The sequence below is a fragment of the Colletotrichum tamarilloi genome (genome assembly GCF_030869305.1).
Source record: "Colletotrichum tamarilloi strain Tom-12 chromosome Unknown Scaffold_1.1, whole genome shotgun sequence".
Taxonomy (NCBI): domain Eukaryota; kingdom Fungi; phylum Ascomycota; class Sordariomycetes; order Glomerellales; family Glomerellaceae; genus Colletotrichum; species Colletotrichum tamarilloi.
The window spans coordinates 1,521,945-1,547,083 of NW_026849384.1; the positions used below are offsets into that span (position 1 = coordinate 1,521,945).

The window sequence follows — 25,139 nt, forward strand, 5'->3', positions numbered from 1 at the left end:
AAGAGGTTTCTATTTGACCTGCAGAGCGTGCTGCCATCTAGCAAACGGCCAGCAATTATCTGCATCGCCTAAGACGTTCCCCAACGTGCCTCCTCAACTTTCCATACCTTCATTTTCCAAGAAAAGCACCAAGCCACGCAAAACCCCAGCGACAATGACTGCCCCATTCCCTCAAGCCGCTTACAAAATTACAACCCCACGGCTCATCATCCGCAGCGCCGTCGCGAGCGATGCAGAGGCTCTTTGCCGCCTCCTCTCGACGCCCGAGAACCACCCTTTTGGAGGTGCGCAGACGGACATCTCTCCCGAGATCATACGCGGCCGCATCGAGAGGTGGGGACCGGATTACGCGTCTGGGAAGAAGGCTATCTTGATGATTACGATTCGGGAGACGGGCGAGTTGATTGGGTGTGGCGGGTTCAATTGTTTTGAGACTGCAGAGGGGGAAACGTGTGATGTTGCGCTGAGGAGGAAGCGGGATGAAGATGGGCAAGAAGGAGGTGAGGATGCTGCGGAAGATGGTGTTACTGGGGAGGCTCGCCGCCTTATCACGCCGTATCTTACCGACTTTGGGGTGGTCCTCGATCAGCGTTACTGGGGAAAGGGCTACGGCAGAGAGGTGTTGTGTGGCCAAGTCGAGTTTGCTGTCGAGGGGCTCGGCTGTGGTGTTGTACGCGTCGAGACTGAGCTTGAGAATGAGCCCTGGAGAGCGGTTATGAGATCTATGGGTTTGGGTGGGTTGGAGACGAAGGGTACTGTCAGTTATGGTGAGAAGAACATTGGGTGGATTTACAAGATTGATCCCTCGACGTGGAGCAAGTCGAGGGGGGATTTAAGGAAGAGCGGAAAGTGGTCGTTGTGAAATAAATGAGCCTCTTGCTTAGAATTTGCTTCATATATTCTTTACCCGAAGAGGCAATATCTTATACCAACGAGGTCATGCGATACGGACTCGGTCTTTTGCCTCGCCGGGAGATCCTCTATAAACAAGGCTTAAAGGGGTCGACAGGCGGTTCACCGATTCAACCTCGCAAGCAACTAATATGACTGATTTCTTGAGCAGATGGTCTTGCATTCTCTTGCTCATAGCTAACGCTCCTGCCCACCATAAGGTAAAGTGAGGTCGACATAGTACCTTCACTTTCTCCCTTTCTCTTAGTTATACTCCGTAGAATTACTAACAAGTCTATGAATGTTTTCTCTGAAAAATTGTCAACAAAGGTCAAGTTGCAAATGAATTTGTAAGTAAAATTATGAATAAACCTATGAATCGACTCTTCAACATGCTTAGCGAAACGGATTTGTCTTTGCCCAAGACTAGCCATGACCATGTTTCCTCCCCAAACTGTTCATCTAGTACCAAGTGCACCACTGCCCCCACTGCCCCGCCTCTTGGATACCGTCGCCAACCTGTCTCATTTTAGCTTCTCATCGTCTAGAAGAGGATATGCCGGCAGTGGAAACTCCGAATCATCATTGTTCGTATCATCAAAGAATCTCTTAGCCACCCAAGGCATCGCAACAACTCTGGACATCGTCGACACAACCGTTCCTAGCAACCACCTCTGCCATGCCGTGACCGGATGCGCGACTCCTGGGAAGAACCACGGAACGCTCTGAGTCTCCTCGACGTAGGGGCGAAACGCAGCCTCGTAAGCTTCGAATGCCCTGGAAGGATGCTCTCCGGGTGTGAGTTTGGTGAGCTCGCCAGCAAGCATGTAACCTCCGATGATGGCCAGTGTAGTTCCCATGCCCGAGAGGGGCGTCGGTGCAAAGGCCGCATCTCCCAGGCAGATGACACGGGAGCTGGACCACTTCTTCATCTTGATCTGCTTCAGGTCCTGGAAGTAGTAATCTTCCGCCTGCGCCATGGCGTCCATGATCCGGGGCGTCTGCCACCCGGCGTCTAGGAACTCCCGCCTCACGAGCTCCATTTGGAGCTTCTTATCGCCTCGTGCGGCCTCCTGCCACGCCGTCTTCTGCGCGCCGTCGCAGGGCATGTGCGTGAACATGGCCCGTATGGTGCCGTGCGGGTCGGGCCTAGTGGTGATGATCCTCGATCCCAGGGCCTGGTAGATATTCCACCAGTCGTTGTCCTCGGGGAGGCGAGGAATAGCGGCGTAGGCTACGTACATGTTCTTGTCGATGACGGTGATGCTTTCCTGGGGAAAGACTTGCTTTCGTACCTTTGACCACTGGCCATCTGCTGCGACCAACAAGTCGTACTCTTGTACTTCTCCGTTGCTCAGCTCGACTTTGACATTGGCGTCGTCGTTGGATATGACTTTGCTGGCGGTAGTGCCGAAGAGGTACTTGATGTTGGGATGGGTCTTCGTGGCTTCGTACAACACTGCAGCCAAGTCCCCTCGAAGGATCTCAAATTCCGAGGTAGGGCTTGCGGAAGAGCCCTGCTTGACAGGAAAGGGAGCAAACGGCCGCCCCTGCGGATCGATGAATTGTGTTCCTTTTTCTGTTGTGTTGAAGCGTCGAAGTTGATCAATGAGGCCCATCGTCTTCAAGACGGTGATAGCGCTGTGGTTGACGTCGACGTTATGGCCGTAGGTAGGAATCGACTTGCACTTCTCAACGACTGTGACACGCGCACCGGTCCTGGCCAGAAACCAAGCCAGCGTTGGACCGGCGATGCCTGCTCCGCTGATAAGGACACGCATGATGTTGTGAGAACCAACAATCGACTTGACTTAGTTGGCTTAATGAATACAGCGAGATGCTTTGATACCTCTGGAATCTCTGGTTTGGCGAACGCTTCTTTTAAGTACTCTGACGTTTGCTAGCCCAGATTCGTCCTAATGTGTCTGAGTTTCGAGGTGGCTGCGCCTAGCGATACATCATATTTGGGAGAAAGTGAACATCGTCCTGGAAAGAGAGAATTCTGGCGCCTCAAACACAGTAAGACGTGCTCTCAGAGACGTTCATGTGTTCTGCATACCGAGTTCTCAGTCGGGTGAATCAAGCATTTGCCAAGACGTATCCCCCCGAGGGAGCTTCCGCGTGTACATGACGCTAGGTTTGGCGCCTCAATCCTGATGCAAGCTGTGCCGTGCTAACCGCGGCGGCACTATCCGCATTGAGCATATTCGCGTCATCGTCTGGAGCGCCATGCATACCTACTTGAAAGACATCGGCTAGCAGCACAGGGCTGACTTGAGTGATCAAGTAAGTTCAATCGGCTGGACTACGGGTCGATTCCCCGGAATGACCCCGAAGTGGGGGTCCTCTTCGGATTGCGGCCTTCGGGAGATCTGCTCGATTCCGCACCGGAGACAGGCCGGCGCGGCTTTGCGAGGTGGTGGTGAAGTCCTTCCTCCATAACAATCGGCGATTCATCTTAACGTCATACTTTGAGATATATGATACGTAGGAGAAGCGAAATTTAACTATAATCGAAGCTACAGTTGCCATTATCCGCACACAAATATGTGAAGCAATCCTCCCCGTTGTGGAACTTCCATTCATAGGTACACATAGCAGAATGGACCTGCAACGGTGCTCATGGCGTCCCAAATCTTGAGGGACTCCCCAGCCCAGCCATACTGGAGCACATCATCCATGGTTGTGTTGGCACTGGGGGGTTGATCCAGGAATGTGTTGGTTCCGCTGAGAGCAGTGGCGCCATATTGACGCTCCTGCGGTGAAAGCATCTGCCACATCCACCATACTCGATCAATCATCGAATGGTGGAGATAGAAAACAGGATCTCCTGGGGAAGTAAAAACGTCTACTCATTACAGTCAGAAGTTAGCACCGTTCAGCCTGCTGGAATTTCGTGTGTCTGACCTCTTCCGGGATCTCCTCCAAGGGAGTAATGACCACCACCGTGGATGCCTATTAAGAAAGTCATGTCAGCATTTTTCCTGCCTGCATCGAATGTCTATCGAAATTTCTCAAGCTTACCAATGTTACCAGAGCCTGGCACACCCTGCATCTGCATCTGGAAGTCGTACACGTTCTGAGGCTGGAGAATGTTGGACAGCACAGCAGTCACGTTGGCGTACAAGAGGTTGACCTCAGTTGTCAAATCGCGTTTGAGACAGCGGGGGTTATATGTCAAGGGCCCGTTAGGATTAGCCTCGGAGATACCTCCGGGCAGGTCAAGGGCAGCGGGGCCAAGGTTGACTGTCATATTCTTGAAGGGCCCAGAGTTTACGCAGCCTCCGCCTGTACCGACTGGAAGTTCGATGATCGGCAGACCATTTTGGCCACCGAGACGGATGGGCTCTCGCCCTGGGACAAAATCACCATTTCCAGACATGGAGGTCTCGCTCCCGTCGAAGATTGGAGAGGTCTCCAAGCCTGTGATCGCGGTCTTGGACCAGTCCCAGTACTATTGTATTAGGTTAGTAAGGATACTGACGTAACCATGAGTTGAGGTACTCACGGGTTGAGTGCCCTTGTAGCCACACTCGTTGCGCAGAGCCTCCTCATACTGCCATGTGAAATATCGATGCCAGGATAGGAAGTTACCCTGCTACGGTCAGTTATCTTAACAATATAGTCTTATCTCATAATACGGACAGTGTAGTGTATGGTGAGAGTTTGGTTGATGTGGGTTGCGACAAAGTCATCGAACCTAGTCTTAGCCCCAGAAGACTGTGAAGCGGGTGTGCGAGCCGGCCTGGACTGAAGACACTTGACGGCATTGATGTAGTCAAGCTTCTCAGATTTGCTCAGCGTGCCCCTAAGAAATCGTAATGTAAGCAGAACGAACTACAGGGACAATGCTTTGACGATGGAAGGCAAGACCATACCACTCTCTCCGGACACGAACATCATGCCAAGAGCATGCGCTGCTGCGCTTTGTAGTTTCACTGCCCTCGACCTCCGACTTTGTCTTGTCAAAGGCAGTCTGGGCCAAGCTCGCAAGCTGTTGGAGCCTTTCGGTAGTTGCAAGATCTATGTCGGACTCTGCTGAGCGGGAAACTGGACTAGCCAAACCGAGCGCGCTGGCTTGCAGGGCAATAAGGCTCAGATCCAAAAGGCGCATACTGAAAATTGGCGATCGATGCGATCAAGGAACTTAACAAGTAAATTGGCAAGATTCCTGCCTGGCTATACAGTAGAGAGAGGAGAAAGGAAAGTGCATTGAGACGCGGACACCCGTAAAGATATGTGCGAGTCCGACATGACTGCCCACGATGAATTTGCTAATGCAGCCAAGGGTCAGAAGGGAACCCCGGGGCCGAGTCTACGGGCCATTGGTGACATTGCTTCCATTTTGACATGCAGTGGTGGGCTTTTTCGCCCTAGATATGCAATGAAATAAGCAGTAATGCAGGCATGTAGCATTGCCACAGCACTTAGTGCCCAGCGAATATCTTCGGCAACGAACCGCTGGGATATCACAGATACGGCCAGCCCTACCCCACAGGGGTCCGGGGTCCGGACCCCAGATATGTTTGTGTAATTTTAGCATGGGAGCATGTCAACAACTAGTCAGTCGGTGTGCTTCGCTACGAAGCATTTTATCCGGTTCGAGGCATGTAGCCGTGGGCCGGAGTTGCTCGTTTCGTCGAGGATATCGAGAAAGAGGACAGATTGGTCGAGCCAACGACAAAACCCGACCTTGAAGTAAGTATGTACCCCGTTATGCTATTTGAACATCTAAAAGATGATGTGATGTACGGATTTCATGTGACGTAACTTAACATTCACTTGAGTAGTTACTTACACAAGACAGCTACAGACAATGGCATCAGGCATGGGGCTTTTGAGATCACAAAGTATGTCCGTATGACAAGTAGACTTCAGCTGTTGAATGGAATGATATATTTGCCAACGCTGAAACCAGGGTGATGCCATGAAGGAGCAGATTGATCCCAAAAGCTGTTCATTGATGAAGTTGAGTCGGAAATTGGTGTTGCAATAGCACGACTATAGCTTATGGTTCACAATTTCCCAAAATTGTAGTCTTTTGTAGCTGGCTTCCAATAGCACACGTATATAGATTGTTGTAAATTGTTGTAAACTGGTATTTTGAAGTCCAGTCGCGTTCGAGACCACTTTTGGGTAGAGTTCAATGCATTGGATCCATAATAATGAAGGAGCAATTTGCGTTTAGTGTCCAATATAGCGAGTTTTCTTAGCTATACTGGCGACAATAAATGACATTATTATCCACGAATCCCCTCTACCCAAACCCATCACAAGAGACCTTAGGCTTGAGCGTTAGGGGTTCCTAAGGGAACGCCCAGTGCCTTGTAAATTTCAGCAACGTAGGCATACACAGCCTCGTTGCCTGCAGAACCAAGCGACATCTTGTTCATCGCATAGGCAATGGTGATCCGACGATCAAGATCATTGATGAGCATCGATCCACCCCAGCCACCCCAGAAGCAGATCTTCCCTTCCGGGAACCAGGAGTCCACCGGCGTGTTGCCATTGCCTCTGAGACCCATGCCGATTCCGTAGCGAACGGGGAATCCCATGCACAGATCGGGACCGTACGTCTGCTCGTTGTAGATAAGGTCGATCGTCTTCTGAGACAAGAGTCTCTTGCTCTCATCACCAATCGTAAGGTACTTGGACCAAATCATCGCCAAAGCCTTGCTGTTGCCGTGGCCGTTTGCTGCGGCAATCTCAGCCTTCTTCCACGGCTCAGTGTTTGCGAAGCTAGGATCCGGGAACGGATGGAGCATCTTGTGCTTCAGAGAGTCGGGGTCCTCGTCTTGTTCAGGCATAATGTGGGCTGGAGGGGCCGGCGGGGGAATCAGCTCTGCGACGCGAGGCCAATCTTTCTCCTTTGCTCCGATTTGCATATCGGCACCAAGGGGCCCTGCGATCCTTTGAGAGACGAACTCCGTGAGAGTCAGTCCCGTCTTTCGGCGCACCAGCTCTCCGATCAAGTAGCCGTAGGTCCAGGCGTGATATCCAGACTTCGTTCCGGGCTCCCAGCGGGCCGGCTGCTTTTCGAGCCTGGAAATGACCTCCTCATATGAGTCGGACATCTCTTGGAGGGTAATGGGGTCTTCGAACGCCGCCACACCCGAGCTGTGGGACAGAAGATGGCGGACCTCGACATTCTCCTTGCCGTTGGCTGCGAACTCGGGCCAGTATTTTGAGACTTTGTCATAGGGCGAAATCTCGCCCTCGTTGATGAGAATGAGGCCTGCGAGCGCGCAAATGGTTTTTGTTGTGGAGAAAACGTTGACGATGGTGTCCTCCTTCCAGGGGCGGGTGCGATTGGCGTCAGCGTAACCTCCCCACAAGTTGACAACGTCCTCGCCGTCGATGGTGACAGTGAGACATGCACCGAGCTCGACTCCAGATCCCAAGAGTTCACTGAACTTATCGCGAACGCCCTGGAACTTGGCCTCGCATGTTCCGTGTGTCTCGGCCATTCTCGTATTATGATATTACTGATTTCGATGTTGATAAGTAGGGTGCGTCGGGTATCGTCAAGAAAGTCCGAAAAGTCAAGTGAACTAGTTTGAGAGTGTGCGATCTAAAGAGGCGCATGAGCGAGAACGGACTTATATATATATATACATATATAAGGAACATTACTCATGGCCACATTGCGGAGTTGGTTGCCGTTGCCCTTGATAGAAACCTCATGAGTGATCGACAAGTCGTCGCGAACTGCGGAGGATCCTGCGGGAACGTGGAGCGGACTTGTTGAGCGTTCGGTCTCCCACTTGCCCCTCCTTAGCGACGTTTCATTCCGTACGGGCCCGTGGATGATGGTTGGCGAATTCCCTTTTGGACCGTGGGGATCGGAAGACGGACCATGCTCAATTGATGTTCTGCGTCCGGTCCTACTCCAACGACTGTGACGAGTGTATCCATGTCAACCAACTAAGTCCATGTTAGGCATTACGGCCGATGCAACACCCTCTGAAGAATCCGTCCAGAATTTGGTGAGGGCCGAGGTCTATACGAAAGTTCCTTTGGCATTGTCCAACAAGCACAGGACTGCAGGCCTGAGGGGGGTTTCTTGGTCATGTTTCTCAGGTACAGGCTGTCAATTGAACCCTTGTGCTCAACAATCAGCTTCTCAGTAAGGCAACATTTTGGTTGTGTAGCGACTGAACAGTACCCTAGTTGGTAAGTATAAATTAGGAGTTGACAACAGTTGCCATATCGGTTTAACTTGGTGCACTCTCACACAACAATCAGTCAGTCTAGGTACCTAGTAAGTGATGTGGGGTGATGGGCTTCTGCAACATCAGCTTCCATGTGTTCTCTTTTGGCCCCGACTTGATAGAGGAGCGAAATTAAATAGTGAGAGAGCAGTGCTGGAGTAGATGGTATCATGAGGCCCACTTAGACCTTCGCTGTTCCAAGCCTTTTTAACACCCTATCTCATGAGTACGGATGTATCGAACCCAATAAGTTCGATGTAAAGAGTCTGTGTCGATTGCCCGTTACCCATCAATTCTGGGGTGTGCCAGATGATAGTTAAGAACATAGCTCAAGTTGGCAGGCCCCTGGCTTGGCTGGATTTTATGCACTTAAACCAGTAACAAGCGATTCAATCCCGGCATACACAGTGGACAGCAGTTCGCCGATCACTCCTGTCAATCAGGGGACCATCGCCGGGGAGACGATTGAAGCTGCGGGGGTCACACCCTGATACTTCTTGGTCATACAGAGAAAGTCTATCCCAGACTTGGAGTGCGATCGAAGATTTCTTGTGATTCACATAACCGTGACAGTAGGTCTTGAAGGAAGGGCCAGCAGGCGAACACCGTGTATTTGAAACACCTATTCCGATGCACCGGAACTCAAGACGGGATGATTCTGGGCGTCGTATTGAGAGGCTGTTTGTTTAGCGAACGATAGTGGTCAGACTTTCCCGAACACGGGCCCCTGAACCCACCGGAAACTTGGCACCTCGAAACCTCCCCTCTATTAGACGCATATTCTCAACTGGAAAGTCTTCGTAGAGAGGCGGAGTGTCGCTTAAGAGATTGGAAGATAGCTTGATTGGGAATGCACATGAAAACACCACTTGTCTGACAAGGCGACGCAAGTCGATCAACGAACTGTGGTTGGAAGGTTTGTAAATGTCCAATTGGCTGAAAGTTTCCGCATAGTTTGGATCGCAGTTTCGCGTTTCATAGCGTCAAAATTTCCATAGGAAAATTTCCAGAGGTCCGGAAGAGCTAAAGAAGAGTTGCAATTACCGAGCTGCTAAGCGCCGGGGCCTATCTCTTGTCTTTTCACGGATGATATATCCAGGAGTCCATCACCCCGTTTCGCCGAATATCTCGCCGACCGGATACAAGCAAAAAGAGAGGATACCCGTTGCATCTTAGTGGTGGCTTTTTCCTTTATCCTAGCCGTTTGCCCCTTTTACCACGTGGTTCCTCGTTTTCTCGTGTTTCTTATCAACCCACGCAGCGAAGGTTGTATGGCGAACATCAATTGCTAGAAACCCGGGGTGTCTGTCTTGCTGTTGGGTCTGATTATTTTCTCTCTTTCTGATAGCGAACCCAGGTTCGTTGTGTATATTTTTTGAGCCGTCATATTTGTATACCCTCCCTCATTAGCGCAGCAACCATGAGCTCTGGCCTGGTCCCGCGGGACGGGACGCGCGACGAGCAAGACCCCATGCTAGGCGTCAGATCGTCGTCGGAGACTGACGTGGAGGATCGCCTGCTTCCCGACTCAGCCGACTACAGCGAGAAGGGCCACTACCGACGCTATGCGGGCCACAAGAAGACGTTTCGATGGATCATGGTACTCACTTGCGTGTCTATCCTGACACTCATTCCTTTCATTTTCGCCCAATTCTTCAATGTACAGACCAAGGACCGGCCGGCCGAACCGGCCCACGATGAGGATAATCATGAAGAAAGCCCCCCGCCGCCGCCGCCGCCACCACCACCACCACCGGCGGACCCAGTGCCGGAACTCACGACGACGATAACGCCAACAACGACTTCGTCTCTTGTCCCTACGCAAACACCGCAAGTGAATTTGACGCCTGATCAGCAGTTTAATCTGCAGACAGGATTCCAGGTGTCGAATGCGACGTCGATGCGGGAGTATGTGTTCAACATCACGCGGCAGCAGCACTCGCCCGATGGCTTTGAGAAGTCAATGATCCTCGTCAACGGACAATCTCCCGGCCCTCTCATTGAGGCAAACACGGGAGACACCATCCGTGTCACGGTGCACAACCAGATGTTGAAGGAGAGTACCACGATTCACTGGCACGGCATTGACCAGAGAAAGTCGGTCTGGATGGACGGTGTCTTTGGCGTCAGCCAGTGTGCCATTCCTGCCGGCGAGAGCTTCACTTACGAATTCAATGTCACCGACCAGCGGGGCACGTTCTGGTGGCACGCTCATGTTTCAGTCCAAGTCACTGACGGACTCTTTGGGCCATTGGTAAGGTTTCTCTCATACTACTTCATGAGACATCGCTGGTGAAGCCTTGGCCTGTGAGCGCTTGACGATACTAACATGCTCTTCTACAATGTAGATCATCCACGATCCGGATGAAAAGATACCCCCTGTGGATGATGACAAGATTGTGATGGTCGGAGATCTCTTTCATGAGTATGGAGGCACTGTGAGTTGACTCGGCCTCTATCACTCTCATTCGGTTCTCACAGGTTTCTAGCTCCTCACCCAGTACCTAAGCGCCAATCCACCTTGGGCCCCTAAGAAGCCCGGTAGAGAGCCTCCTCCTGACAATGTCATCATCAATGGCAAGAACACATTCAACTGCTCCAGCATTGAAGGCCATGATTCAAACAAGGCCAAGTCAGGCGAGGACCATAGCGGCCACAACATGGTGAACATGGGAAGCCATAACACCCCGAGAGATGGTGCGCCTCCCCCCAAGTGCACATGGGGTTCCCTCTTCAATACACGGGTCAAGAGTGGCTCAACAGCTCGTTTGCGTCTCATCAACCACGGCACATCGACCCCCATCTTTGTTACGATTGACGACCACCCTCTGCAAATCGTCGAGATTGACGGCGTCGAGGTCGCTCCAATCGCCACATCCCGTGTGTATATGAATCCCGGTCAACGCTACTCCGTCCTCGTCCACGCCAACCAGACTGCCGGAAACTACCTGATTCGTGCCGACGCCGCGGTGCGGTGCTTCCACATGTCCCACAAGAACCATAAGGCGGGCATGATGCACGGCACACCTTTTGGGGCCACCGCCATCCTATCGTATGACGAGACGGATCTTGGCGTCCCGCCGATTGGCAAGGCGTGGGATCTTAACGCCAACTCGAACCCCGGCGTAGGCAAGGAGCCATGGGGAGACAGGTGCGAGGATTTGCCACACAACCTTCCAAAGCCTGTCAGAAGCAGGCCGGCCTACGACGTTGGCGACAGGAATTACCATTATTTCACGTTCAAGCAGGAGCGCGTCAACGATGTCGTTCGTACACACATCAATGATGTGAGTTGAAAGAACCTCTTGGCTGTTCTGCTGAATAATACCCTGCTGACAGTGATTAGACTCTGTATACACCTTTGACCGACGATGCCTCGCTATGGAAGGTCATGCAGCAGGACATCACACCAGAGAACCTGAACTCGCCGCAGCCGAAACTAGACTTCGGAAAGGATCAGTTCGTCTTGGTGTCCCGAGACGATAAAGCTGCCCAAATCGTAGTCAACTCAGACGCTATGATGGTTCATCCTTGGCATTTGCAGTAAGTTGCTTCACGACCATCCACTCTGAACCTATGACTGACCGTTTATTTAGTGGTACTTACTTACAAACTTCCCTCTACTCTCCGCCAACGTGCTAATCTATAGACAGGCCAGAACTTCCAAGTCATTGGTTGGGGCAATGGCCTTTTCGGAGCCAGCAAGACTACATGGAACTTTGACAACCCAATGCGCCGTGACACGATCACAATCCCAGGATACTCACACCTGGTAATCCGCATAACAGCAGACAATCCGGGTGTTTGGGCGTTCCATTGCCATTATCTGTGGCACGCTGAAGGTCGGTCATCCACTTACTTTCCCATAGCTCAAAATATGAACTAACATTGCCGCAGCTGGTATGTTCGTTTCCATCGCTCAGCGAATGGGCGAGCTCGCGGGCATGCTGGGCACATTGGACGCCAACGGTGATGCCGGTGCCATCAAGAAGAAATTCTGCCCCATGGCCAAGGCACAATCTGGTGCTCCTCTCGCACAGCCCGTTAAGACTGGGGCGCCTAAACCGCCTCGGACCCTTTGATGTATGTAAATTAGATTGGTTGTGACAAGAGCTGTTGATAGAAGTAAATACTTGAGTACACATTTAGACACTGGATGTACTGAACCCGATACACTTGTGCAGCTACTGAGGTTTTGAAAGGCTATCGTCCAGCGTAACGATGATTTTACCAATTCAAGATAGCTTCATTAAATGGCGGCCCCGTCGTAGGTCTTCGGCGCCGGCAGAGCCGCATGATAATTGCCATTTGCGACCAATCAGTAATCGTTCCGACAGTCATCAAAAACGTAATGCCAGAAGAGGAAGGCCAGTGAGACTGAGCACTTTTCAATTTATCAGATATGATGGCATTTGGTTAGCGAAAAGCTACCGGAAGAAGTTGACCTGAACTTTACTGAGTGGACTTGTGTGTTAAAATAACCAAAAACACGACAGAATAACCGCCGCTAGTGAAATTCCGCTCGTCGTTGGATCGATCGTGAAGTAAAAGGACTCCCCCGCATCTAGAAATCACGTATGCCGACGGAACCTTTGCATTGACTCCAGGCTGCAGCGCCCGTCCTACCACCTGGAGCTCTGCGGTCTTGTACCAAGCACCGAGATTCGGGTGTGACAATGGACCGGTTTCTGCGGGATGCTACATGGCAATTTCCCAGCCGGGGTGGGCAACGTTATGCTAAACTTTCTTGGTTGATTAGCGCAAATCTTCAACAGTCGGCAACGTCGGACGAACATTAGTTCCTAGGATTAAGGTTGCCTGGCACTCTATTTGAGTGTTGGTAGACTGCCGCAAGTTGCGGAGTCTCTAGCCAATCAGAACAATAATAAACCCCTGGGTTACATTATCTCAAGCTTTCTTATCCCGGCCCTTAGGTCGCAAAGGGTAGGTCGCTAACGGATACACGTGCAGACGAACAGTGTTCCTGGGACTGGTCACTGCATGTCGGCTTCGCTTATTTGCGAGATCGTCAGGTACGAGAAGTTTACTGGTGCAGATTGCGAGACCCTCAAGGGCTAGATCCCGCCGATGTGGTGCCACGGTCTTGTTCATTCCGCCCCTGACATGGGGAAGCAATTCACCGTCCGTGGGAGCTATGTCACATTGGAGTATATAGAGCTGTTCGGTTGGCATGTGGAATGCAACGACGTCCTGTCTCCAGCGTCAAGATCTCCTCCATACGCCAAGGACTCAACTCCAGATTGAGTTGACAATACCGCAGCAATGGCAAAGACTTCTCTCACCCTCCTCTTGGGCACCCTCTTCGCGGGGGCCGCCTATGGTGCTGAGCTTCGCAAGACGTTTATCGTCCAGATGAAGCACACCGGGGCCTCCGGTCTCCGACGCAGAGATCTGTTCGACTCTTCCCTCATCTCCGTTTCCGCCGATCCTGCCAACGTGCTCTACCACTATGAGAACACGGTCAACGGATACGCCGCCAAGATCACAGATGGCCAAGCTGACGCCCTGAGAGACCGGGACGACGTCCTGTCTGTCACTCTTGACAAGGCCTACCGCCTTCACACCAGCAGAACCCCGAACTTTCTAGGCATCGACGATGCCTCGCTCCTTGGGCGCGGGCTCGACGTCGGCAACTACCTGGACGAGAGAGACGACTACAACGGCACCAACCCAGAGTCCAACCTCATCGTCGGCATCTTCGATACGGGCGTCTGGCCCGAGAACCCCAGCTACAAGGATGACGGCATGCCGCCCATCCCTGCCAACTGGAAGGGCGAGTGTGAGATCAGCGAGGACTTCCCGGCCACCAGCTGCAACAAGAAGCTCGTTGGCGCGAGGGCCTTTTACAAGGGATACGTCGCCGCCGTCACCAACGACACGGGCTCCTTCAACTGGACCGGAGAGTACCAATCCCCCCGAGACGACGACGGACATGGTACGCACACTTCGTCCACCTCAGCCGGAGCCGCCGTACCGAACGCTAGCCTTTTCGGTCAGGCCTCCGGTACAGCTCGAGGTATGGCCGAGTTCGCCCGTGTCGCCATGTACAAGGTCTGCTGGAAGGAGGGCTGCTTCAACTCTGACATCCTCGCGGCCATGGATAAGGCCATTGAGGATGGCGTCAACGTCATGTCTCTTTCTCTTGGCCCCGATCAGCCCTCCTTCAGCGAGGATGATGGTTCAGCACTCGGTGCGTTCGCTGCCGTCCAGAAGGGTATCTTCGTCGCCATGTCTGCCGGTAACTCTGGTCCGGGAGCAGGCACTGTTGCCAACCTTGTAAGTATCTCTCGCGCTTCCATTCTCCTTTCTCGCTTCACTCCATTGGTGTGGTTTGTTAACACTCTGGTAGGCCCCTTGGGCTCTGACCGTCGCCGCAAGCACGCTTGACCGTGACTTCCCTGCTCATGTTACCCTCGGCAACGGCAAGAACTACACCGGCTTCTCTCTCTACAGCAATGGTTCCGTCACGGATATCACGCCTCTCCAGGCTGGCGAGTTACTTCCTCTCGTCCACGCAAGCCAGGCGGGCAAGGGTAACGTCACCAACGCCAACCTATGCCTGGCAGACAGCCTTGACCCCGCCAAGGTTGCTGGCAAGGTCGTCGTCTGCGTGCGCGGAAACAACGGCAGAACCGAGAAGGGTGGCGTCGTCAAGGCTGCCGGTGGTCGCGGTATGGTCCTCGTGAATGCACCCGCTAACGGTGACGAGCTGATTGCCGACGCCCATATCCTGCCTGCCCTGCACCTTACTGCCTCAGATGGAGCCGAGGTGGAGGCCTACGCAAAGACCGGTAACGGCACGGCTATTTTGGACTTTGAGGGCACTAGACTCGGAGTCCCGGCTCCGCTTATGGCGGCTTTCAGCTCGCGCGGCCCGAACTACATCGTCCCGCAGCTCCTGAAGCCGGATATCACGGTACGTTACGAGCAACAACGTCAAGTTGTGAGGGAGGCTGTGTATGATTGTCAATAGACTAACACAATGACAGGGACCTGGTGTTTCCATCCTGGCAGCCTGGGCCGGCACTGGACCTACCGGTCTTGACATTGATACCCGCAAAGTCGACCAGAACGTCATCTCGGGTACGAGCATGTCGTGCCCTCACCTGAGCGGTCTGGCAACCTGGATCATGGCCCGCCGTCCGGAATGGAGCCCGGCCGCCATCCGCTCAGCCATGATGACAACCGCCTACACCAACACCAAGGGTGCCAAGACCCCTCTCCTGGACTCCTCCGACTCCAAGGCCGCGACCCCTTTCCTCTACGGAAACGGCCACGTGGACCCCGTCGCCGCCCTGAACCCGGGTCTCGTTTACGACATCGCGCCCACCGACTACCTCCCTTGGCTCTGCGCCGTCAACTCGACCGTCGCCTTCACGACCGCTATCACCAGAAGCAACTTCACCTGCGCATCCAACCAGACCTACAGCGTCTACGACCTCAACTACCCCTCCTTTTCTGCTCTTTATGATAGCGCAGCTGCCTCGGGCGGATCCTACACCGCCACCTTCAAGCGCACCGTGACCAACGTCGGAGGTGCCGGCACGTACAAGGCCGACATTTCTCTCAACGACGCTGACTTGGTCAAGGCCTTTGTGACGCCCGAGACTCTCACTTTTGAGGCGGCTGGAGAGAAGAAGACGTTCGAGCTCACCGTCACGATGAGCTCCCCGCCCACCGCCGACGCTACTTCCTGGGGCAGACTCGCGTGGTCTGACGGAACCCACGTTGTGGGCAGCGCACTGTCGTTTGTGTGGGGCATTCCGGCTCCAGATGCCGCTTAATTCCTGTAGACGTGAGACATTGTTGTCGCGCCGTTGCAGAACCTTCGTCGAAGCCTTTTTAGCTTTCTTTGTTTGTATGTTTTCTTCAAATCTGGAGGAAGTAGCCTTGTGGGCGGTCGAGTTATCTTTTCGAGCTGTGGGTCTTTGGGAAAAGCGAGAAAAGCGAGAAGATTGCTCGCGGGGCTTTGTAGAGCCGCATTCAGGCACAATGCCTGTAGCTGAACTCAATTCATTTTGTTAATCTCAAACCCAAAATCCTTCGTTGTTGACGTAATCTGGTATTCGACACTTTGTGATTTCTTTTCCTCTAGGCTGGCAATGGAATTCCGCCAAACCGTCAGGCACACGAGCCAAAGTCCCGTATCTTGGCCACATCAAGTGTGGCCGTGTTGCTTGGTAGGGTCAGCACTAGACCATGTACGCCTTGGCGCTAGCGATAATTGAAGGATCAACTTCAGTATTGTCACTATTGTGAAGGCTGTCAACGGAGTGAAGGATTCGCGGGATCAGCTTTAGACAAATGACGGATAGGCAAAAGGAACGAACCGTCAAGGGTAAGATGGACATATCGAACGCCCGATACGAGCACCGACTTACACGCTAACTACGCGTGGCTTGCGACCCCTGCGTAGGCTTACTGGTGATGCAATCGCAACCAATAAAAAAGCTCTGCCTTACTCACTCTCTTGATATCGTGACCAAGCTTTGCGATAAAAAAGCCAAAAACGAGTTATTTAACACTAAACTAGGTACTTTGGGCTTTAGCTGATGGCGCCAGAGGCTCTTCGCCGAGTCTCTAGTTTGAAATTGGATCTTTGTTCGAAAACCCGCAAACACGGCGGTCTTGTCCACTCATAATCACTCCGCTTCTCAATTAAGTTTTCTTGACACGGAAAATCGGAAAGGTTGGCTTCGTAAACTTCAGCAACCCATCCCGGGTAACCCTGGCCCCAGTTTCCACCCCCGGTGCGGCCGTGCCGCAGCCCGGTGGTGACATGTCATGTAAATGACGATCAGCCCCCTTGGGCAACTCGGGGTGCCTGGACGATCTATATTTACTTCCCGAAGGACGACATTCCCGCGTTTTTGGGTCCCTTATCTGAACTTGTGTTCCCCCAACGGCATGTCACTTTTTCTTTGAAAGCTGAAAGACAAATCACATCACACATCAAAAGAATTGGCCATGCACGTCTCACTCAGCCGCTCGCTGCAGCTGCTGACGTTTTTAACGGGTTTCAGCTCTGCGGCGACGATAACAACGACGCCCACGACCTCCGTCGAAGTAGACCTTATCTTCCCGCGCAATGGCAGCACCTACAAGCCCGTCTGGCCTTTTCCCTTCGTCTTCGCCGTTCAAAACGCCTCGAAGCTCTGGCCAGAGTCCGACGAAAAGAACTTTTACAACTTTTGGGTGAAGTGGGATCTCACGGGGTACACCGATATCAACGATGCGGACACAGGGCAGCTCTTCAGTTCGGGCGTCTGGCAAACCGAGGCCAAGAACAAAACCGCTGACACGTATACCATCATCGACGCTTCCCGGAGAGACCTTGTCAACGCGACGCAGCGGGAGTTTCGCCTACGATACACGGCGACCATGTTCAGCGCTTGTCCAAAGAACGTCACTGGCGAGGGCCCGTCATCAAAAGTCTACGACGTCTCGTACAACGGCACCGCCTTCTTCACAACTGATCCCAACGGACAGATCCCCTCTCTTGTCGACACGACTTCCTGTCCCGACTTTGTCGGTAGTTTCCAAATTACAGGCAACAGCCATGACTATGGCGATATCTGCCCCGTGGTATCGGACAAGGAGCCCACTTCTGAGGCCTGTGAAATCAAGATGGACGCGGCTCTAGAGACGCAGGTCAAGGCGGCGATGCTCACTCGTGCAAATTGCCAGAACGGGACCTGGCCTGACCCCGAGGGAAAGCTTTCAGCGTTATCTTGCAATGCGGTCAAGACCAGCGATGCGGGTGCCAAGTTGCTCGGCGGCCTTGTCACCAAGTCCTCGGCGCTCGTGTTGATCTTGGCCGCATCTTGGGCAATAGTCTGAGGGTCCGGCGTTGCCCCACACACACACATTTATACATTCTACCTGGGCTGAAATGCCGTCATCAAATGTGGCGGCTTTTCAGCTCGGCAACAGCGTTGTTTTAGCCAACCTTTGGCATTTCTGAAACTTAAATTCTTTTTTCATTTTGTACATATTTGTATAGCGGTTGGGCTAAGAGATACCATTCTAGACAGAGGGAGTTTGGGAGTTGCTTGTACGCGAGATGAGCCTTTCGCCGGTGGTGGTTGGATTATTTATCTTCACGGTTCAGTAGAATTGACTTCCATTCAAAATGTACATATAAATCCGCTTTGTCTCGTTGGGAATTTATTCGGAACCTATCTCATTCAGGTACATAAAATCAATAAGCCTATAACAAAGAGTTTTGCTATTGGGGCAGTACTATTTGGCTATTGGGGCAGTAACCCACTTTTTACACCAATGAGGGCTTACAGCTACAGAGCTCGGGCCATCACTCCATACCCGTACCCGCTATACGTGCCCACGGGCTACCTAGCGTAATTACCTACGGTCGTAATTGCTTACGGTTGTAATTGCCCATGGTTGCGAATGCCCACGGTTGTAATTGCCCACGGTTGCGAATGCCCACGGTCGTAATTACGTAAGGTAGCTGCGGGCACGTACGGTTACAATTGCCCACGATTACGTTTGCTTATTAAAAAAGATAATTAAATAGGTAATTAAGTAGGTAATTACGACTATAGGAAATTGCGACCGTGGGTAATTGCGACCGTAGGTAATTGCGACCGTACGTGCCCGTAGCTGCCTTATGTAATTACGGCGCACATCTGCTGGGTAGCCCGTGGGTAGGTGTAGCGGGGCCAAAACATTTAGAGTTTAGATAGCAGGCCCTCATTGGTGTAAAAAGTGGGTTACTGCCCCAATAGCCAAATAGTACTGCCCCAATAGCAAAACTCATAACAAATCCCTATATAGTTGAAATTGCACAAAATGCCATGAAAGCTTCGCAAATATGTTGGACCCTCTCTCATCCGACCGAACAACAGATTATTCAATCTTGTTTCAGGCCTGTTCATGAGAAGGGTACTTATTCATGATCCACTTCAGGTGGGCAATACTGACGAGGCCTTTCTGAATTGAAAATATCGTCATTGATCGTATTCGATGGCGTCCACTTGAACCTGAAATTGTGGCAACAAGATGTTTATATATTTTGAGACCTTCCTAAGCAGTCGGTAAAAAGTCAATCCGATGCTAATCTGGATGGGCTGTCAAGCCCACGTTAAGAGCATTGACTCCATTCATGAGTACCAAGTTATATCAAGCAACATCCAGAATCTCGTGTTTAACTGCGTGCACTAATGGTTCTACACGGCAACGTAGCTTGACTTTCAAGCCATAACCTAATTGATAGATTGCTAATTCCATGGGCCTCTGCTGAATCCGCCGCCTTGATCGATGCTGCTCTCCCCACATGTAAAAGTTGCATGCCCTGGAACGGGATGAACCATTCAAAGATAGCGTTTGTTGATATCCCTAAGTCGCCTGGTAATTTGAGAAGTTGACTAAGAGATCTCGTTCGACACGCGTAGCGCAAGTATCCTCCCTTAAGTAAAGTATCCAGACATCAAACTTTTCTTTGATCAACATTGAATTCTTCACTCAGCGCCCGGAGCTTGTCAGCATACTCTAGGTTTCTCGCAAATCCAGCGCAGTGCTCGTCATCAAGCTTGTAGTCAGTCATGTAAAAGCCCTTTGATCCAAGGCTCGAAAGGTCCGCGCTCGGTAATTAAGGATTTACGGCAGAGAGAACTGAGGAGTTGGCGCTTTGATCTGGTGTCTTAGCAGGAGCCTCGAATCCAAGTTCCCTGACCCTCTTAAGTGCCTGCTCAATCTCCTCCGGTTTGGCGTGACGATTGATGTTTGTGGTGACTGCGCCGGGATGGATAGCGTAGGATCCGATGCAATACTTGGCATCCAGCGTCTGAGTAAGTGACATCGAGTATAGAATGTTGGCCATCTTGGACTGGCCGTATGACAGGAAACCAACGTAAGACTTGTCGGACCAATCTTGGCCCGTCAAGAAGCTTCCTTCTTAAGATCAGAAGTTCTTCTTCGGAAATTTCTTCAGGAATCTTGCTGAGTTGATGTCTTAGAACTGAACCGGCGAGACTTGGTGTCCGTAGGAGCTGATATTGATATCTTTAGTAGGTATGGGAGATATCTCTACTGCCTTTATAATCTTTGGCAGGATGCGGTACGTGAGGGGGAAGTGGCCGACGTGATTGGTGGCAAATGTCATTTCGATGCCAACTTTGAAAAGTTGAAGGTCCGGAAGGGCCATCACTCCCGCGTTATTGACAACAATTCCAGCCGTAGGAACTCTCCTGTCTTTATTGGTCTTGATGGCAGCAGCGCGTACTGGTGCTACAGACGACAGTTTCATGATGAGAGCATCATACTGGACGTCTGCGTAGGATGCTTTCAAAGTGGCGATTGAGGCCTGACCCTTTCCGGTGATCGGCCCGCCAGAATGAGGCGCTCCGGACGCTGCGAAGCAAAGGCAGAAGCAGTAGCCAGAGCAAGACCATCCGGTGAGACGATGGTAACGATAACAGTCTTGCCTGTGATGCTTCTAGAGTACGCATCAGCAATTCATGTGGCTGAGGTCAACCCGTCGAAGCCAGCTTTGGAGGGCATGGTGCCGATATTGATGACGGTGAATCAGTTTGGACTAGAATTTCAAATCGGTATGACGATGACCAACTTGGAAATTCTGCTTTTGGTGGGGAGACCTCTCTTACCTTATATACTTAGCTAGAAGGCAATTCTCGGATCAAAAGCTAAACGGAATCCCATACATCAAAATAGGGACACTCGAGGTACTCAATGGACTACAACTCGCCGAAGCAACGCGTCTACACGTGGACAATTGGAAATATATCCTCTCTTGATGCTTTCGGGGTTTGTACTTAATTACGATCCATCCCCTCTAAGATCGGGAAGTCGGGTCTAGCCCTACTCCAGGGGCGGGAAGTAATGTCGAACGAGTTGTAAACGCAAATGAAATTGATTCCTAGTGGTTCAATGTTCCAATAAGTGTTTGAAAAGAGTGTAAGCACTCCACATGGACACTATCACGACAGGGTCCAGCACAGCTAAATACCTAGTTTTGGCAAGGGTGTAAGCACTTACACCAATTGGAACGACTTGCGGTCCGCATCTCAGCACTCAATGTTGTATTCTTGTGAAGAGCTGGGGCAGCTGGAAGCGAGAAAATATGACCTGGATGTTCAGTCATTACGATTTGGTGCACTTCTACAGTTCTTCCTGAACATGGGTGAAGTCGTGGAGTATGGCTACTTTAGCTAGTACCTTAGCTGTCGCTTTGTTGAAGTCAAAGCACGACTTGACTTCACTTACCTTACACTGAATCTGTTTTTTTGCATTTGAATAAGGCCGGTACTTACTTGAATTCGATGCAGTGATGGGCGAAAGGAATTCATAATTTCGCCTCTAAGAGGTAAGGCTAGACATGCAGAACGTTCAATACGTAAGGTACTTAGTCTGTTTTTATATACCATCAAAAATATGTTGAAATAGCTTGAGCTGCGAAGCACAATTTTGATCAGACTCATGACGAATGATGCATGTAAGATCAATACTATATCAATGAATCTTGTGTCTGCGGTTTGGTCATTAGTGAACGCTTAATCCCGGCAGGGGCAACAGCCGATGGTTCCGGCGCTCTCAGTTACCATCACTTTCGAAGTTTCGATCTGGCTGTAGGCGATACAGCGCTGAGTTCGAAGTAAATACAAATATGTGAATTGAACCACAGACCCTTCACTGAGAGTCTCTCAACTCTCAGGCTCCTTCCACCGGCTTCTGTCCAGACAAAGCGTGATAGTAAACATAAGTATGGAAAGCCGCATTCCTGAGGTCTTTCCGTACCTGCATCAGTAACACTTCGACCTCCTCTGGAGTCCAGCCCAGCCCTCTCGTCAGGGGACCCATCGTAATAGCCTGTAGTCCGTCGAACAACACCGCCTGAGAATACAAGCCAATGGTTTTCAGGTTGTCATCTTTGGGCCACCTCCCCAATGGCACCTTCTTAATATCGTGAACCTGCGTCACGAAACCACCAGCCCTGAGACGCTCCGGGTTGGTCTCCGATGCGTAGAGCTCGAAGCCGAACTTACCGAGACCTTCTTCGATAAGGTTCGCCATCTTGGTTGGGGTGTAGTCAGGACCCATCGTGTCATCGTCGCAAGCGAATCTCCATCTCAGCTCTTGCAGCTCGATCCACCCGCCCGGCTTTAGTACCCTGCTATTATGAGCACAATTTCTTGTAATAACTTGTCTCTATGACGGATGGTTACTAACCTATATGCCTGACGCAGAAGCCTAGGCCAGTCTTTGATGAAAGGAGCCATGTGCCGCAGGTGAATTAAATCAACTGAGTTGTCCGGATACAGCCAGTCTGCCTCCGCATCGTCGACCAGGAACCTGACATTCGGTGGTACAAAGCCGGGTTGGATAGGGCTCAGGTCGATCCCGTCGATATCTGCTTCTGGATAGTTGTCGCCCACTTTCATCTAGTCAGGTAATGCGGTTCTGTATACAGTAGAGAAGTCTCTTCACGTACTATCGATCGCCCAAATGCCAGTACCAGTACCAATATCAAGAATTTTTTGCGGATTATCTAGAGGCGCACTGTGTAGATCTCCGTCGCATATGTGAACCACCAAAGCGTGCTTCATGTCCTCGCGATCCTGCTCAGGCTCATCGTTTGGACACAGGTATCGGCCTTGCTTGAATTTGTGGTAGCGACGCTTATTCTCCCATTCATAGTCACGAACGCTCGAAGACAGTGAAGTCGAGGCATTGGAACTGCCGTCGCTGCCAGTCTCGTATCCATCAGTGGATGGGTCTGGATCTTCTTCAGCCACAATCGCTGCAGCTGGTGACACTGGCGCGGCCGGTGACGATGCGACAGCAGCCGGTGATACCGGTGCTATTGGTTGAGTAGCATTTCCGGCATTTTCAGTTGTCGGGGGAACTTCAGGGGTCGCTTCCACAGCGGCTGCCTCGCCGACGCGCCCTTCTGCCATATTGTGAGTTGTGGGTTGTGGGAAAGGGTTCAGACATAGAGTCTGTTCAGGATATCTCGCTCAACGCAAGGGATGTTGAAGTGAGGGGAATAATGTCCAGCATGCAAACCAACAGACATGCCTGGAACATTATCGCCCCATTTTTGTCGTTCGATAACTTCGATTGGGTCCTCCTACTGGGGCTCACATCAGAGCAAGGATCATGACCAATACCCTGTATCCATCTGGTATGGGGATGACATCGAACCCACCAGACCAAATGAAGTTCGTTGGACATACGTTGTGAGACATTGATTGAGCAACTCGTCTTACACGTAGTAGCATTTCTCTCAGGAAACAGGCTTGCCATGCAAATCTTTACTAAAAATTTCAACTGAAGCTGAATGTGACGATAATTATGAAGCTGGCTTCCCGCTCGCACCTTGAGTATTTATCGTTACTCCCGCTTTGCTCAAACTTCCATGTCCACTGCCACCGTCATCATTGGCGATATCGATACTTGGCTCAGAGTCACGTTCACTCAGTCGAGTAAAGGGGCGCTCGTCCTCGGCACCGCCGCCGCCAACCCCTTTCCGCATCGCCCCAGTACCAGAGCCTCCTAGGTAACTGCTTCCATTTGTAGTGCTGGGCTTCGTACGGTCATTGAGTATGTATTGTCCGCCAGAGTTCTGGCCACTTCGTCTGATCGAAGATTTCAGTCTGCCATTCAGCGCGAGGTTGAGGATCGGTTTCAGGCATGGGAGACAGGCTAGTTCATGACAAATTATGTATTAGCTGAATCCCATTGTAAAGTTTTTTGGGCTGACTGTGAGGCGAGAGGACCTACCGCAGATGATAGCTGTGTTAGCTTCGACATTAGTCCAGATAATGGTGTCGATGAAATTCCAAGTAATGTCAGGTGACGTGAGGTCAACTGAAAGAATCACATTTAACCGGGCCATGGAGACGACAGTAACGCTGTTCAAATTCGTCAGCAGCTGTTGTTTCTCCTGAAGATTTTGCAGACTGCTAATTTACTCACAAAGTGCCGAGCGCAAAAATACCTGCAAGGGCGAACTTCTGTGCTTTGTGCAGCTGTAGCTTCCACACATAGGGGATAGGTAACAATACAACTAGTGCATCCGTTATAATATTGGGAATAGAGTTTCCCTTGAAGAACATCTTGACATCAACACCGCATGTGTACTGATCAGACGACAGGGGGTTGACTGTGTCGTAGCGTGCCCAAAAGGCATGAACAGGGAGACATTGGAAGATCGTAACGAGAATCTGCGAGCTTTGTTAGTGAAGTTCCCAGAGATCTTCAAACACCTAGACTGCATTCGGAGTCGAGGTCTTTCAACATACAACAGCAATGAACCAAGCTAAGACGATGCCGGCCATAGCCCAGATGTAATACCTGATGCTTTTACGGGCATTGAATATTCGCCAGTAGAGCGCCAATGTCGACCACTTGACTGTTGATAACGTCACTGTGTACGCTACTTCTGATACGAAAAGACCAATTGCCCACGCTCTTGTCGCCGAGGTTGGCGCTACCCAAATGTGTTTACCGGTACCATTCGGTATCACTACAAAAGAATCAGATTACCAGTATTGGAATGTAGTAGAATTCAGGCTCTTAATGATTGGACTGTGATTTCAAACTTCATGGAGTTGACTTACTGTATCCTATGCTTATAAAAACGTGCACAGCTGCTGCGGTCTAAAATTGAATTGTCAGCGAACATGCGTTGCCTTCGTGCACTTTTATCGCAAAATAGAAATTAAAAATTCCAAAAGGCACGGATTTTCGTTGCATACCAAGGAAACAGTGATCAGCCAGTCCTCCAACCAAAGCTTATTGGATTGTATTCGTCGGGCAAGAAACCGAAGCGCAACTGCGATGGCTGCGAGTGCCCACGTGCAACTGAGAGCACCAATGATGCTGGCAACTCTGGACTCGCTGAGATCTATGCCATCCGGAACTGGCAGAGAGGCCATCTTGCCTTCGGCTCTTTGAAGAATTCCGTGCTTGGGCTGGAAAAGAAAGAACAGACATCTGTCAGGTTAGACTTTCAGACTTTTTTTTTGGGCGCCT

At 51.2% G+C, this 25,139-nt stretch overlaps 10 protein-coding genes across 10 annotated transcripts; 4 read left to right on the forward strand and 6 right to left on the reverse strand.

Annotated features, from left to right (window-relative positions):
• Nucleotides 1–154: 154 nt before the first annotated feature.
• Nucleotides 155–862, forward strand: CTAM01_00503 (acetyltransferase; the record flags this gene model as incomplete). The annotated part of the gene is made up of 1 exon (XM_060516554.1): nucleotides 155–862. One exon carries the CDS (start codon nucleotides 155–157, stop codon nucleotides 860–862), a length of 708 nt encoding a protein of 235 aa, XP_060389180.1.
• Nucleotides 863–1,415: 553 nt separating this feature from the next.
• CTAM01_00504 (uncharacterized protein) lies at nucleotides 1,416–2,672 on the reverse strand (the record flags this gene model as incomplete). Its single annotated transcript, XM_060516555.1, has 1 exon — nucleotides 1,416–2,672. One exon carries the CDS (start codon nucleotides 2,670–2,672, stop codon nucleotides 1,416–1,418), a length of 1,257 nt encoding a protein of 418 aa, XP_060389181.1.
• Nucleotides 2,673–3,473: 801 nt separating this feature from the next.
• On the reverse strand, nucleotides 3,474–5,005 carry CTAM01_00505 (uncharacterized protein; the record flags this gene model as incomplete). The annotated part of the gene is made up of 6 exons (XM_060516556.1): nucleotides 3,474–3,739; nucleotides 3,799–3,846; nucleotides 3,916–4,345; nucleotides 4,400–4,486; nucleotides 4,537–4,699; nucleotides 4,770–5,005. The coding sequence occupies 6 exons, from the start codon at nucleotides 5,003–5,005 to the stop codon at nucleotides 3,474–3,476; spliced, it is 1,230 nt and encodes a 409-aa protein (XP_060389182.1).
• A 1,168-nt stretch (nucleotides 5,006–6,173) lies between these two features.
• Nucleotides 6,174–7,358, reverse strand: CTAM01_00506 (beta-lactamase; the record flags this gene model as incomplete). The annotated part of the gene is made up of 1 exon (XM_060516557.1): nucleotides 6,174–7,358. The coding sequence occupies one exon, from the start codon at nucleotides 7,356–7,358 to the stop codon at nucleotides 6,174–6,176; it is 1,185 nt and encodes a 394-aa protein (XP_060389183.1).
• Nucleotides 7,359–9,522: 2,164 nt separating this feature from the next.
• Nucleotides 9,523–12,184, forward strand: CTAM01_00507 (multicopper oxidase; the record flags this gene model as incomplete). Its single annotated transcript, XM_060516558.1, has 6 exons — nucleotides 9,523–10,356; nucleotides 10,451–10,540; nucleotides 10,592–11,389; nucleotides 11,449–11,625; nucleotides 11,761–11,944; nucleotides 12,000–12,184. 6 exons carry the CDS (start codon nucleotides 9,523–9,525, stop codon nucleotides 12,182–12,184), a joined length of 2,268 nt encoding a protein of 755 aa, XP_060389184.1.
• Nucleotides 12,185–13,385: 1,201 nt separating this feature from the next.
• CTAM01_00508 (PA domain-containing protein) lies at nucleotides 13,386–15,907 on the forward strand (the record flags this gene model as incomplete). The annotated part of the gene is made up of 3 exons (XM_060516559.1): nucleotides 13,386–14,399; nucleotides 14,473–15,039; nucleotides 15,113–15,907. The coding sequence occupies 3 exons, from the start codon at nucleotides 13,386–13,388 to the stop codon at nucleotides 15,905–15,907; spliced, it is 2,376 nt and encodes a 791-aa protein (XP_060389185.1).
• A 1,183-nt stretch (nucleotides 15,908–17,090) lies between these two features.
• On the forward strand, nucleotides 17,091–17,963 carry CTAM01_00509 (uncharacterized protein; the record flags this gene model as incomplete). The annotated part of the gene is made up of 1 exon (XM_060516560.1): nucleotides 17,091–17,963. The coding sequence occupies one exon, from the start codon at nucleotides 17,091–17,093 to the stop codon at nucleotides 17,961–17,963; it is 873 nt and encodes a 290-aa protein (XP_060389186.1).
• A 1,771-nt stretch (nucleotides 17,964–19,734) lies between these two features.
• CTAM01_00510 (short-chain dehydrogenase) lies at nucleotides 19,735–19,965 on the reverse strand (the record flags this gene model as incomplete). The annotated part of the gene is made up of 1 exon (XM_060516561.1): nucleotides 19,735–19,965. The coding sequence occupies one exon, from the start codon at nucleotides 19,963–19,965 to the stop codon at nucleotides 19,735–19,737; it is 231 nt and encodes a 76-aa protein (XP_060389187.1).
• Nucleotides 19,966–20,097: 132 nt separating this feature from the next.
• Nucleotides 20,098–20,289, reverse strand: CTAM01_00511 (uncharacterized protein; the record flags this gene model as incomplete). Its single annotated transcript, XM_060516562.1, has 1 exon — nucleotides 20,098–20,289. The coding sequence occupies one exon, from the start codon at nucleotides 20,287–20,289 to the stop codon at nucleotides 20,098–20,100; it is 192 nt and encodes a 63-aa protein (XP_060389188.1).
• Nucleotides 20,290–21,812: 1,523 nt separating this feature from the next.
• Nucleotides 21,813–25,042, reverse strand: CTAM01_00512 (TAM domain methyltransferase; the record flags this gene model as incomplete). The annotated part of the gene is made up of 9 exons (XM_060516563.1): nucleotides 21,813–22,272; nucleotides 22,332–22,536; nucleotides 22,663–23,052; nucleotides 23,481–23,807; nucleotides 23,886–24,016; nucleotides 24,081–24,328; nucleotides 24,407–24,516; nucleotides 24,725–24,764; nucleotides 24,863–25,042. 9 exons carry the CDS (start codon nucleotides 25,040–25,042, stop codon nucleotides 21,813–21,815), a joined length of 2,091 nt encoding a protein of 696 aa, XP_060389189.1.
• Between the last annotated feature and the right edge of the window lie 97 nt (nucleotides 25,043–25,139).